This window comes from Pleurodeles waltl, chromosome 3_1, assembly GCF_031143425.1.
Source record: "Pleurodeles waltl isolate 20211129_DDA chromosome 3_1, aPleWal1.hap1.20221129, whole genome shotgun sequence".
NCBI lineage: Eukaryota > Metazoa > Chordata > Amphibia > Caudata > Salamandridae > Pleurodeles > Pleurodeles waltl.
Genome location: NC_090440.1, coordinates 401,132,191 through 401,145,933, shown reverse-complemented (window position 1 = coordinate 401,145,933; position 13,743 = coordinate 401,132,191). Strand labels below are relative to the sequence as shown.

The window sequence follows — 13,743 nt, the reverse complement described above, 5'->3', positions numbered from 1 at the left end:
TTAGGAAGAACGAGTGTATATCAGTGGTAAAACTTGACCCCTGCCTGTGTCTGTTCTGCCACCTTTAGGCCTGCTTTCCATCACCGATGTATTCATATGTGCAGTCCTGGACATTTCATGTAGAGCATGCTACTGAAATGGGTTATGCCATCTGACTAGGTTTAGCAAAATATATTAGCAATATTTTCAGGTGGAGACCTTAAGACTCAGCTGGTATACATTTCTGCTGTGAGTTAAAGTACCATGCTTTACGTTGCTTTCTACTTAACACTGCTTTACCCATGACTAATAATCCTCCATTTCTGTCCTTGTCAATTCTTTGGTTCTGTTTAGTCCCCACTGCTGTGGAATGTTTTACGCCGCTGGACTTTTCTATAAATAAAATTCCTTTAGTACATCCGTCTCTCCCTATTCAGTTTTGCTTTGCGGCACATGGTGTTACAACATGGCACACCTATAAGCATATTTTGTACTTCTGCAATTTGTGTGTCCTGGGGATGTTTACATGACTCTCAGGCTGAACTTTAATTCCTAAATGCGAGTGTGTTCTTTTGCAGCAGATACTGTCTTGGATGTTTTCCTGCTAAACAGCAGCATTTTAAGTGAAAGTCAGAAGCCTCCACGCGCCTGACTACCTCGTATTTCATTGAAACTCAAATTGATCTTCATTATTTCGTCATTGAGTGCTTTGGCACAATTTTGTATTTCAGCATTTGGTGGTCAACATGAGAGTGCGTAAATCTGTTATCCTTGCATTAATTGAGGTATGTAGCGAGCAGAATGGTTTGTTTTTGTGGCACATCCAGCTCAAACGTAACATCAGCGATGACCAAGGCTTTGGCCTCTTTGTTGTCCGTTGAGAACAAAGTTGTCTGAAAGTGCATATGCACTATTGAGGCAAGAACTTACATTGCATCTGTGGTCATTGCCGTTGTTCCTGGGATTAAGTATGTACCTAACGTTTTCAATAGATGACAGACTCGAGGCCAATGAGCTAGTTCTGAGTTGAAATGTTTGTATTGGCTCTTTGCCATGCTCTACCGGTCAGATTCATATTTAACACTGGGATCAGTTTACACCTATGTGATTTTGTTCAACCTACCTGTTTGATTATGACTTTTATCTGTTTGATAGCTCAAGTTCTGATCTAATGCTTTGTTGAACATACAATTCTAATTCTAGACATGGGATTGTAAACGATGTTTTTTACCGGCAGGTCCTTTCTGAGACTTCATCAAAATCTGGAGGTTATCGCCTCTTCACCTCTTATTCCAGGCAGCCTTCGGACATGAAGCAAAGTGGCCTTGGTATGATCCAATGTTTTTATTGTTTTATGCATTCCTAGCTGCCCTGTAGCATTTGAAAACACAGATTTCATGTTTATGTCTGCTTCTAACATGCCAGATGGTCCTAGAACACTCTATATGTCTGAATTAATGTCAAGTATTACAGTAGGTTTCAAGTGTTACTATTTACCTGTGATAATTTCCTTACTTGTAAGCATTGCCTGCTAATCACTGAGGCAGGACTTCATGCATCTCCCTGTTTCTAATAGGTAAACTGTCGTCTGTATCAAGCATCTCAATACAACTACCATTTTGGGTAGAGAATTTGTCAAGTCTGTTATTAACTTCCATGTCAGTTTTATGATGGTATGTTGGAAAGGCTACAACACAATACTGCAAATGATAAAATCTAAACCTAATGCATAACTTTTAGTGTTTTTGAAGGTAAAAAGCCGGAATATATTTTGAACTGTTCATCAACAACATCCTATAGGGTAACCTGAGTAAGGTTCATCCAGCCCCCATTTTAAAAGAAAGAAATATCTGGCAAAATGAACCACAAACACAGGATGTACGACTCTGGAATGATCTTGACATGCAGCTCCAGTCTTTACACAGCTTCACACTTTTACTGAAGGCCCTTTGTTTGTGGACACTTTCCCCATACTCCCTAAGAATGCCTGCCTCCTACAATCTGCATCACAGTGGTACCATTTCCTTCACATCTGTGTTCCATTTCTGGTGTATTTCAGAAGCGACTAGGCATCCTATCCAGATAACATAGTGGTGGGCTGCATCTTGGAAGACTTGCACTACTCAAAAAATATGAGTGATAACTTACAATATTGGCACTATGCATATCGGTCTGATCATTATGCTGACATCTGTGTTGCAAAATCGCCACAAGGGGACAATTGGGTGCAAGCCAAAACACCAGAATAAATGAATGGTACATTAGGTATTGACCAAGATTTTTAGAGGAGCACCCATTGGCACAGGATTACTGTCCTAACATTCTTAGTTTAAGTAAGATGTATTGGAAATGCTTAGCAGCTAACAATTGGGAGGGGCATATTATAGGTGTGCTGCTTTACATAACGCATATATCACATTTGTCTGTTCTCACTCCATCTGTATTTAAGGCATCTGTCTGCTTATAAGAGGGCTTATATAAAGTTACTTAAATATTTGTTTCTACAACTAGAGATGGCAAACATATGTGGATTAAATTATCCCCGTCATATTAGTGCCCACTGTCACACTGGACGATTTAAAAAAAAAAAAAAGATTTTGTTCTTTAGGCAAGCTGTTTGCTAGTGTTGCGTTTTTAATTTCTGTTTTTTTATCCCTTCAAAGTTTCTCTTCCTGACAGATTGGTATTTTATCCATTTAAAAGATAGAGGGGTGTTTGTGTCCTGCTTCACTTTTTACCAGTGCTCATTTAATACAATCAAACATGATTCAGAATTTGAATGAGTCACTTTGATGCTGAGAAAATAACCTATCATCACTGGGTTTGGCTAGATGTGCATTAATATCATTTTGTCTTATTTACATCTGTCTTCACCCATTTTACTCTCCTGCATCTTACTGTGGTTCTCTAAAACAGGGCCATCTTTTAATTATACATAATAGTAGGCCCTGTCTCACATTCTGGATAATTTGGGTCCTGCCATGGGCAGGCGTCTTCACTTCTGTACTTTTGACAGAGAGCTTCATCTGGTGTATTGTGCCTTGGTGTAGAGGTGCCATTCCAAATGTAACAATAGAATAAGGACTGTTCAGACAGTTTTCCACAACTGTGACACATAAAAAGGTGAGGTTTAGCAATCACTGCTCGTGCTTTTGGAAAGGAAAGATGGAGGATATATACACATTTCTATTCCCAATAAGAGAATTGATTTAGAGTAAGGCTTCAGGACCTTATGAAATACACAAGTGCGTGAAGCAGCTATCAAATAGAAGTGAGAAGAGGTCAAGTCAAAAACTGCTAATGATTTTAGCATGGACAGGACAGACAAATGCAAGCAAAATTGGTATTATGTCAAGGTATACTTGTAGATACTCTTGTAGCCCTTTGTCTCATGAGCAGACATATTAAATATCTCACTTGGTATGCCATTATGGCCATTGTTTGTCTTCAATTCTAGGTTTCTGTGCTGCTACACTCCATCTTATTTTTCCACTATTAATAGCATAAACAGTGGATACAATACGTTCTTGACTGTTGAGCTACTGTCATTCTGAACCATGGGTCTCCAAACCTTTCCATAATAAGAACCACTTGTGTTAAATGACTATTATCCTGAGCTACTACTATTGGTGTTTATAATAATGACCACATCAAACCATATGCAAGATTTGTACCCGTGTGACAGGCAGAGTTGCCAAAAGTACATTTAAAAAATACTTTGTCGATTTGGATTGTCTCTTCTTGAGTAATACATAACAGCCATAGCTGAAATGCCTGTTGCACAAAAGTATTGACATTATTAATAAGTCTACCCAACGCTACATGATTTATCACTCAAATATCATCTTTAAATATATTTGGAAATTCCATCATTTTTCTCCAAATATCAGTTTCTGAATTCTGAAAACACATGTTTCAATCTTGAATATACATTTTCAGTATAGGTATACATTTATTAATTCAACCAAGCAAAATCTTCAAATTTAGTTGGCTGGGCTGCACACAGATAAGCTACTTAAAGGTAGCTGGAGAACTGCCAGTGGCGTACAAGATAGTATTAGTTGGAGAAGCCTGTATGCAATGACAAATGAGGAATAGGAATTCATAATCCATTTAAATGTAAGCCTCAGTTTACCAGTTGGAATGCAAACATCAGTGTTTCTAAAATATTCAGTGGCTTAGCACTTTGCATTTAAGGAAATAATCACTGAGCAGACATTGAATGGCAGAATCTGAATTCATTTATGTGGTACAAATGTATAATACATTCTTTTTTTCTTATATCCTGTTAACATTAGAGTTCTCCAATTGAATAATGAGAGTTGTTCAGCCAACTGGTGTTTCGCCCCTCATGGCACACAGACCTCGGGCTTTTTCAAGACTGCAATAAAATGTTGGTACGCTTAGGCTCAGTGCATTCATGTCACAATCAATTTTTTTATGGTAATTTCACGCAGTAATATGTTGGTACACTTAGGCTCAGTGCATTCATGTTATAATCATTTTATTTATACAGTAATTTCACACAAGTGAAACACAGTACTTGTGATAATAATAGGGCAATGGGTGTTATAGGGTAAAATAAAAGTCATTTTGAAAACAATAAAAACCTAAGGTAGCACATAAAAGAAAGGGGGAAAGCATCTCCTCCCTGAGGGTGATATATACACATAATGAATAATTCTAGCATGCCCTCATCTGTGCCGCCACTCTAGACAGGACAACCGTTAAGGCTATGTCTTTGAGAACACTCATACCTTTAATTGGAATGGCTAGCCTTTCATATGTAATGACAGTCAAAGTCTCTTATATTTTTATTGTCTGCCTAACTACATAGTCGTGAAAAAAAACAACCTCAGAGGTATTATCTTTTTGCCTCTTCCTTTCATGTATTACCTTAATGGCTCAATATTCCTTGTGAACTGTGTTTGTCAATTTCTCCAAATTATTTTTTCATTCAACAGCATTGCCCAGATCTATGTCACTTTACCCCATGGAATATGACTAGCTATGATGACGCTTGCTTAAATGCCTTTGCCTGAATACTATTAGGTTACTCCACACTTTACCATAGCGTGTGTACAGCACCCTTTGACTATTTGTTGGCCCACTTGAGAACCCTTTCATCTTTTTATGTCCCTCCATATTTCCTCCATAAAACAGCCTGATTCTTCACTCTCTACATTTAGCCTAATATGCTGTCTGTTAGAACTTGGGGTAAATGGTAACCCTGATGACTCTAATTTTGATACTATCTGAAGGACCACCACAATTAATAATGGCCCTCCCACAATACCACCTCATTACTGCCTGCTTCAGCTTTGTTCTTACACTTGGCCTAATATGGTTTTCATTGTAATAATTGGCTTCCAGCCTTGTATCATGTTTACAAACCTGACTGCTATTTTCCCTTCTTAAATCCCACACTGGACTGCCCTGTTAATGTTATTAATGATTTATACATTCCCCTCAGGAAAGAGCTGCTTTTCATCAGTCTTTTACCCAGTTAGACCAATGCTACTACACCTTTGGATCGTTTTCTAATTTTTTTTTTTGTATCCTATATTTTGGAATGAGTAGCTCATCCTTGTACCCTTTTGTCCTATTTCTCTCATAAGTGCAGTATTAAACCTGTATGAAATCACCATAAAAGTCATTGAATGTCGATACAAATGTTTTAAGCCTACGTATTACAACATATTATTGCAGCTTTGAAAAAGCCCTAGGCCTGTGCCCCTCGTGGGGCTAAAAACCTGTTGGCAACTCTTATCATTCAATTGGAGTACCTAAATGACACAACTGCTCTTCACTCCTGACTGACCTCTTCCTCATACTGAGTCAGCTTTTTGGTGATTTCACCTTCTCCATTGAGGCTCAATCTGTCCTCTCCTCTGAAGAATGTATTGATACATGCTAAATACTCAGCTTGAGAATTGCCACCACTGCCCACCTTCTACATCAAAGCCCATTTCCTGGACACCATAATTCTCCATGGCCTACAGACCTTCACCCTCAACCTGCCCCCATTATCTGGTCCAACTACAACATTAATGACACTTTTCTTATCTCTTCGGACCCAACTCTACTGGCAAGCAAAGCCTTGCATCACCTTGCTCAATTTTAGTGAAATCAACATGGACCTCATTACTGCTTCCTCACTCAAAAGCCTTATACTAAGTGAAAATTCAGAAGACCTATGCCCAGCTGAAACTGCTTTCTACTACCCTACCTCTCTTTCTTCCACAGTTGACAGCCTTAATTAAAAAACGTTTCGGTTGTTGGTTGACTGGGGCGTAAACCTTAGTCAAACAGCAATCACAATCTTAGCCAGGGTAAGTGTCAGCAACCCCTAAATTAACCTTTGCTTACCCTTTGACAGCTTGGTACAGGGCAGTCAGGCGTAACATAGAGGCAGTTTGCAATACTTTAAACAGTAAAACAGTGAAAACACCACACAAAAGGATTCCGCTCCAGGTTAGAAGGATAACTCAAATTTTAATAAATAAAACCAAACAACAAAACATCCATTGAGTAAATTTTGAGTTATGAATTTTTAATGCTTAAACTGTAAAATAGCGCTTAGAAGCAATAAGCGCGAATTGAGGATATCAGGTCGTGTAGGACTGGGAAAAAGACAAAAGTTGCATTAGCTACAGGGACCCAGTTAAGCCGGTTTAGCAAATGTAGCTTAATCCTGGTTGCAGAGCGCTGCATGAATGCCAAACCACACAGTAGAGGTGATGCATCAAAATTCTCCACACAGCAGTAGTGATGTTTCGATTCGGGATGCAGCGTTGTTAGGGTGCAAGTTCCTGCTGCGTCAACGAGGATCTAGGCACCAGGGTCTGCAATGAGAAGACCGGAGTCGAGGATGTGTTGGGCAGTCAAGGCGATGTGTCAGTTCCGATGACTGCAGAAGCTGCCATGCGGAGTTTGGGCCGTCGACGGGGATGCGAGGACCTTGCATCGGGAAAAGCATCACAGTGGTGGTTCCGAAGGCTATGGGCTGGTGCTGTCCCATGCAACAGTGACAATGCGTCAATCCTGCTTTCACAGCAGAGGGTGCATTGGTCTGCAGCACCAAACCCTTTAGGCTCACATCCAGGAGTCCAAGACTGGGATGGCACCACTTGCCAGAGCAGACTCACAGATGGCACAGTGCTGGAGCAGGGTGGCTGGAAGCCTTTTATTTCTCTGAGACTTCGGATCAGGAGACCAGCCAGCTAGCCCGTGGCGTTGCACTGGGTTCAAGTGGTGCAGGTCCAGCCCTCACCCAGGCAGTAGAACAGCAGGCAGCAGTGCAGCACAGCAAGGCAGGAGTGCAACAAAGCAACGGTCCAGCAGAGTGGCAGTCCTTCAGCAGCATAGCACTCCTCCTTCCAGACGGAGTATTCACAGGTCCATAAGTGTACTAAGTTGATTGTGTCAGAGGTCCAGTATTTATACCCAGTTTGGCCTTTGAAGTAGGGGAGACTTCAAAGACAGTCCTTTGAAGTGTTCAGAGGTCCTGCCCTGGTTCCAGTCTCACTACAGGGGGTTATGCACCCCTTTGTGTGGGAACAGGACACAGCCTATTCAGGTGTAAGTGAGGCTATGGCCAGCTCCTTCCTTCCAAGATGGCCTGTCAAGTCACACCTAAACTCCAATTGTGTGTGGCTGTCTAGAGGGAATACACAAAGCCCAGCTGTCATCCACCCCAGAAAAAGTGATCAGAGACAGGCAGCAGTCACCAAAAGGCTAAAGTCAGAAAATGACAACTTTTTAACTGTGGCATTTTCATAAATACAATTCAAAATCTGACATCTGTTAGAGATTTCTAGATACATATTCTTTACCTTAGAATTATCGCAGGCATCAGACTGGATACAGAAGATTTTTCGTAAGCAGTACCCCTTCGTGCTGGTAGGTGGTGTTAAACGGCTCTGTATGCGTTGTCCCAGCAGCACCTCTGTTTCCAAGATGGCAGAGGTCTGGAGCACACTGGAGGAGCTCTGGGCACCTCCCAGGGGAGGTACAGGTCAGGGGAGTGGTCACTTCCCTTCCCTTTGTCCAGTTTTGCGCCAGAGCAGGGCTAAGGGGTCCCTGAACCGGTGTAGACTGGCTTATGCAGAAATGGGCACCAAATGTGCCCATGAAAGCATTTCCAGAGGCTGGGGGAGGCTACTCCTCCCCTGCCTTCACACCATTTTCCAAAGGGAGAGGGTGTAACACCCTCTCTCAGAGGAAGTCCTTTGTTCTGCCATCCTGGGCCAGGCCTGGCTGGACCCCAGGAGGGCAGATGCCTGTCTGAGGGGTTGGCAGCAGCAGCAGCTGCAGTGAAACCCCGGGAAAGGCAGTTTGGCAGTACCAGGGTCTGTGCTACAGACCACTGGGATCATGGGATTGTGCCAACTATGCCAGGATGGTATAGAGGGGGCAATTCCATGATCATAGACATATTACATGGCCATATTCGGAGTTACCATTGTGAAGCTACATATAGGTAGTGACCTATATGTAGTGCACGCGTGTAATGGGGTCCCCGCACTCACAAAGCCCGGGGAATTGGCCCTGAACAATGTGGGGGCACCTTGGCTAGTGCCAGGGTGCCCTCACACTAAGTAACTTAGCACCCAACCTTTACCAGGTAAAGGTTAGACATATAGGTGACTTATAAGTTACTTAAGTGCAGTGTAAAATGGCTGTGAAATAACGTGGACGTTATTTCACTCAGGCTGCAGTGGCAGGCCTGTGTAAGAATTGTCAGAGCTCCCTATGGGTGGCAAAAGAAATGCTGCAGCCCATAGGGATCTCCTGGAACCCCAATACCCTGGGTACCTCAGTACCATATACTAGGGAATTATAAGGGTGTTCCAGTAAGCCAATGTAAATTGGTAAAATTGGTCACTAGCCTGTTAGTGACAATTTGTAAAGAGAGAGCATAACCACTGAGGTTCTGGTTAGCAGAGCCTCAGTGAGACAGTTAGGCATCACACAGGGAACACATACCTATAGGTCACAAACTTATGAGCACTGGGGTCCTAACTAGCAGGGTCCCAGTGACACATAACAAACATACTGAAAACATAGGGTTTTCACTATGAGCACTGGGCCCTGGCAAGCAGGATACCAGTGAGACAGTGAAAACACCCTGACATACACTCACAAACAGGCCCAAAGTGGGGGTAACAAGGCTAGAAAGAGGCTACTTTCTCACAAGTCCTAGCACAAGGAGAAAAAGAAGTTGAAGCATGCTTGTCTTCTGTGTATCTGTCAGCCGACGAGATGCAGGAGCGTCTACATTTTAGGCCTCGCTCTGCGGTTGGGCCTGTACCTGGGTCGACTCTGTTCTTCCCTGAGTTTCCAGGAGCCGGAGCATCCCCGGCCCAACTAAAGGAATCCTATGATGCCGTGTGCGCCATATTTGGGTGGGCCGACCCCTCCGGCATGCCTTTGGGCCCTGTGGTTGGCAGGAGCACCAGTGGGTTTGGCCCCGGTTCCAGTGCAGCCCCAAGGATCCTCCTCGACCTTCCATGGCGCCAGACCTGATGCCGACGCTCTTGGCGCCGCCGACACCCACTTGTGGCACCATTCCCATTTTGATCTATGATACAGAGCCAGAGGGGCGTCAGCACAGATGCAACAAAGTTCACAATTCAGTGTGGACTTGACATGACTGACTCGCTAGGCAGAACAGCTCTGTCTACAGTGGCCCCTAGGTGCCCCCCATGGCTACAAACTAATGGCTTTTCTGGGGATGTCACAATCTGTTTGATGGACATGCCTTTCAATGGATTGTGCTTCTTCAGATATAAAGCGGTCTTGGGGATTGAAAGATTTAAGACTGTCGAGCTATGGCCCGGTCCTTGGAAATATCTTCCGCCCCACACCATCCCCAGTCCGCATTTCTCCCCTTTCGTGACTATGGAACCGACTACCAACCACGACAGTCACCCGCACAGCCACCATGCCGCGCATACTCCCCACCTCCTTCACGGACAATGGTGCAGTATCCACAAGCCTCGTGGATCAGGCAGCCAGAGGTCGGGTCACTTCACCACCTCCTATTCCCTCTCACCCCCCACTTTGCAGATGCAGCCTCTAAATCCTACAAACCTGCCCTTATAGCATCACGGGCACACAGTTGGTGGCAGGATACTTCATCACCTGCCAGACTGGCAGTCCATAACATCGGGCAGGTGGGTTTTGCAGATAGTCCGAAAGGGTTACACGCTCCCTTTCCTGACTACTCCTCCCTCATCGCACCATCACAAGGCAGGCTGATGGAGGATCATCTTTCTCTGCTTCGCAAGGAAATTGTGGCTCTCTTGCCAAAGGGAGCCATAGTGAGGGGCTCAATGACAGAAGTAGGTCATGGTTGCTATTCCCGCTACTTTCTGGTGCTGAAGAAGGGTGGAGGCCTTCGCCCTATCCTAGACCTGCAGCCACCACAACTACTTCCTCAAAAAGGACAAATTCAAGATGCTCACCTTGGCTCAGGTTCTTTCTGCCCTGGACCAAGGAGACCGGATAGTAGCATTTGAGTTCCAGTACACATTTTCATATTCCTGTCCTGCCTGCAGCTCATCTATGTAGATCAGAGGTGTCAGTCTTGCCCTGTCTCGACAGATGGCTGTTGAAGGCAGACTTGCCCTAGGCTGTCGTCTCCCACCTCCAGACAACAGCGAATCTCCTTCACTCGCTGGGGTTCACTATAAACATCCCGAAGTCACACCTGACTCCCTCACAGGTGCTCCCTTTCATCAGAGCTGTTCTAGACACAGTGCGGTTTCAGGCTTATGCTCCTGAGCACCAAGCCCAGAATATTCAGGCTATAATACCGCTGTTTCAGCTTCTGTCCTTGGTTTTGATGAGATGGACTCTGAGGCTGCTGGGCCTCATGGCCTCCTGCATCCTGCTGGTAAACCATGCCATATGGCATATGTGGGCTCTGCAGTGGGACCTGAAGTTACAGTGGGCACAGCATCAGGGAAATCTCTCCAACATGATTAACAGGGTTCCACTCTGGGCACTCTGAAGGTCTATGTCTCTGCTTTGTCCGCCTTTCTGCAGCTGCCTGATCAACCGTCTGTTCAAGTCCCCTGCTGTAAATAGGTTTCTTAAAGGACTTGTATGTATGTTTCCCCCTTTTGCCTTAATCATTCCTCAGTGGAATCCTAACCTTGTTCTCACTTACCTTATGTGTGCTCCCTTCAAGACACTGCACAATTGTCTCCTTCGGCTGCTTACCATCAAGACAGCCTTCTTAATGGAAATCTGCCCGGAGGGTGAATAAGATTCAGACCATATCATCTAAGCTTCCATATCTCACGATATTTCCAGACATGGTAGTGCTATGCACCAGTGCCTCTTTCCTTCCTAAGGTGGTGACCCCATTCCAACTGAGTCAGACTGTCAACTAGCCCACCTTCTTTTCTCCCCTACATCCCTCATTAGGAAGAGGAGCGACTCCACCGGCTGGAGTCAAAAAGTGTGTTGTCAATCTACATTCACCGCACAAAAGAGTTCTGAGTAGATGACCAACTATTTGTGGGAGCGAAGAAGGGTCGGGCAGTACAGAAGGTGACCATTTCGTGCAGAGTCATTCTCTGTATTAAGATCTGCTACCCCCTGGCTGAGAAGCAGCCTCCCTAGGCATTCCACCAGGGGAAAAAGCTGCGACCAGGACATTAGCATGTGTAGTCCCAGTCCTGGATATCTGCCAGGCAGCAACGTGGGCGTCTCTGCACACGTTTGCCAGACATTACTGTCTGTACAATCGGGTCCGCAGGGACAGGCATTTCGCCTGTCCGAAGGATATGGTTTGGGTATTTAATCAAAGGTAAGGAATCTGCAGCAAGAAGTCTCTATCAGATGAACAAGTTACTTATCTTTGGTAGAGACTTTATCTGGCTGCAGATTCCGTACACACACCCATGACTCCCCGCTCTGCGGAATTGTTTACTACGGTTAGGGTGATTCCTTTTTCAAGGCTCTAGTTTGGACACACATACTCCAGTTCTTATCATGACTTTGCGCTTCTGGTGTGTAAATTTGTGATTAAAATAACTGACACCCACGCTGCGTCAGTATACGTGACAGCAAAATCACTTCCAGCGCCAACTGTGCCAGGTGGAGCAGAATGGAGCCACCCAACGGCGTGTGCAAGGAGTATTGCTCAGCAAAAGTTTCCAGATGCAGCCTGCTGCCTGGAAAAATCAAAGGTAAGGAAACCGCAGATAGATTGAATCTCTACCAGATAATGCTTTATTGAAGGTAAGAAACCTGTTCAGTAACCCTCCTGAAAACTGCAACCTTATTGTCAGTCTTCTCTGGATATCCAAAACAACTGAAAAAGTAGAAATTTAGCAGCAATAATCTCTCATTAAATCGAGTCTCATCCTGGACCCCTTCCAGTCAGACTGCCACCTCAAGCGTGGCACTGAAACCATCCTCCTGAATTTATGAGATAACTGTCTATTTGGATAACAAACGTGGTGGTTGAGGTCTTTTACTTCAGATGTCTCAGAGTCCGACCCACTATGGATTCTGAGAAGCTGGGCCAAGTGCCCCTTCTGCATTAGACTCACAGTGATAGCTGTAGACGAGCAGTCAAAGGCTCCCTTGGGGGGAGGGGGAGTGTAGATACTGGTTAGTGAGTATGACTAATAATTCAAAGTGCACTCAGTAATGTAAAAAAAATCAGGGTCCAATCATATACTTGCTTTTATATGACAAAGAAACATTTTATTTAAACTCTACAAGTTCAAAGAACTAACGAACTTCACAAACAACAACAAACTTCCTTTGAGGTCCAGGCTGTAGTGTATATCTGACTAATCTGTGTCCCACCCTCTTCCTTGCAGCGTATTTGGGGCTATTCCTCATTCACTGGTGGTTTCATCCAGCGAATGCTTACTAGAAGGCCTTCCTCAAGAGTCCCCTCTGACTCATAGGGTATAGTAAAAAGTGTCTATGATACCACAGCACCTTCAGTTCATGATCCCGACTGGATCCCAACTACAGAGGAAACCCCTTGGCATCCTCCAGAGTTCCATCAAGACCAGAATCCGTTAGACAGGCCAAATTTCATGATCCATGTTTGCCTATGACAACAAAAATCAGCATTAGGGATCCAGACAGCAGTATCGTTGGGCACTCAGGGCAGGGGTACACGTCCTTTTTCATGCAGATTACTTTTCTTTCCCAGCAACCACTCTACTCTGGTTTAAATCTTTCCTCAAGGACCATTCACTAGCAGTAAGACTCAGAGAGTTCATCTCGTTCATGTGACTTGTGTGGTTCCACAAGGCTCCCACCCGTGTCCCCATTCCTCTTTAGTATTTCTCATTAGGTCTTTGTGTACCTTTTCAGCTTATTTAATCTTCTATTCCACTCCTGTGCTGATGACAATCAACTCTACCTTAGACGCAAAGGAGCATTAAAGGCATTAAATCAAGGATAAGGAAAAAGAACCTCAAGCTCAATGACTTCAAAACTGAAATTCTAGTCCTTGGTATTCCCGCCCTTAAAGAAAGTTGACACCCTCTGCGCTCCACCCATATTCTTTGGAGAGACTGTGCCCTTCAAACCATTGCCCAAAATGTAGGCATCTACTGAGATGCTAATCTTTGAATCATTTCCCAAATTGGAACTGTGGCCAAGTGAACCTTCTGCCACCTCAAACTCACTCCCTTTCATACCCAGATCTCCCTATATTGCCCTTGGATACTCCCTCGTGGATTCTGTTAGACTTCTGCAACTCAATCTACATCACTTCAGACT

The 13,743-nt window shown here is 44.1% G+C and overlaps 1 protein-coding gene across 14 annotated transcripts in view; it reads left to right on the top strand.

Moving 5' to 3' along the window:
- PPIP5K1 (diphosphoinositol pentakisphosphate kinase 1) overlaps positions 1-13,743 on the top strand; it is a 1,126,642-nt gene that overhangs the window by 937,170 nt on the left and 175,729 nt on the right. For all 14 annotated transcript variants that reach the window (XM_069222621.1, XM_069222618.1, XM_069222612.1 and 11 more), the window contains one exon: positions 1,217-1,307. In XM_069222621.1, coding sequence (XP_069078722.1) covers positions 1,217-1,307 — 91 coding nt within the window. The remainder of the gene's footprint in view (positions 1-1,216; positions 1,308-13,743) is intronic.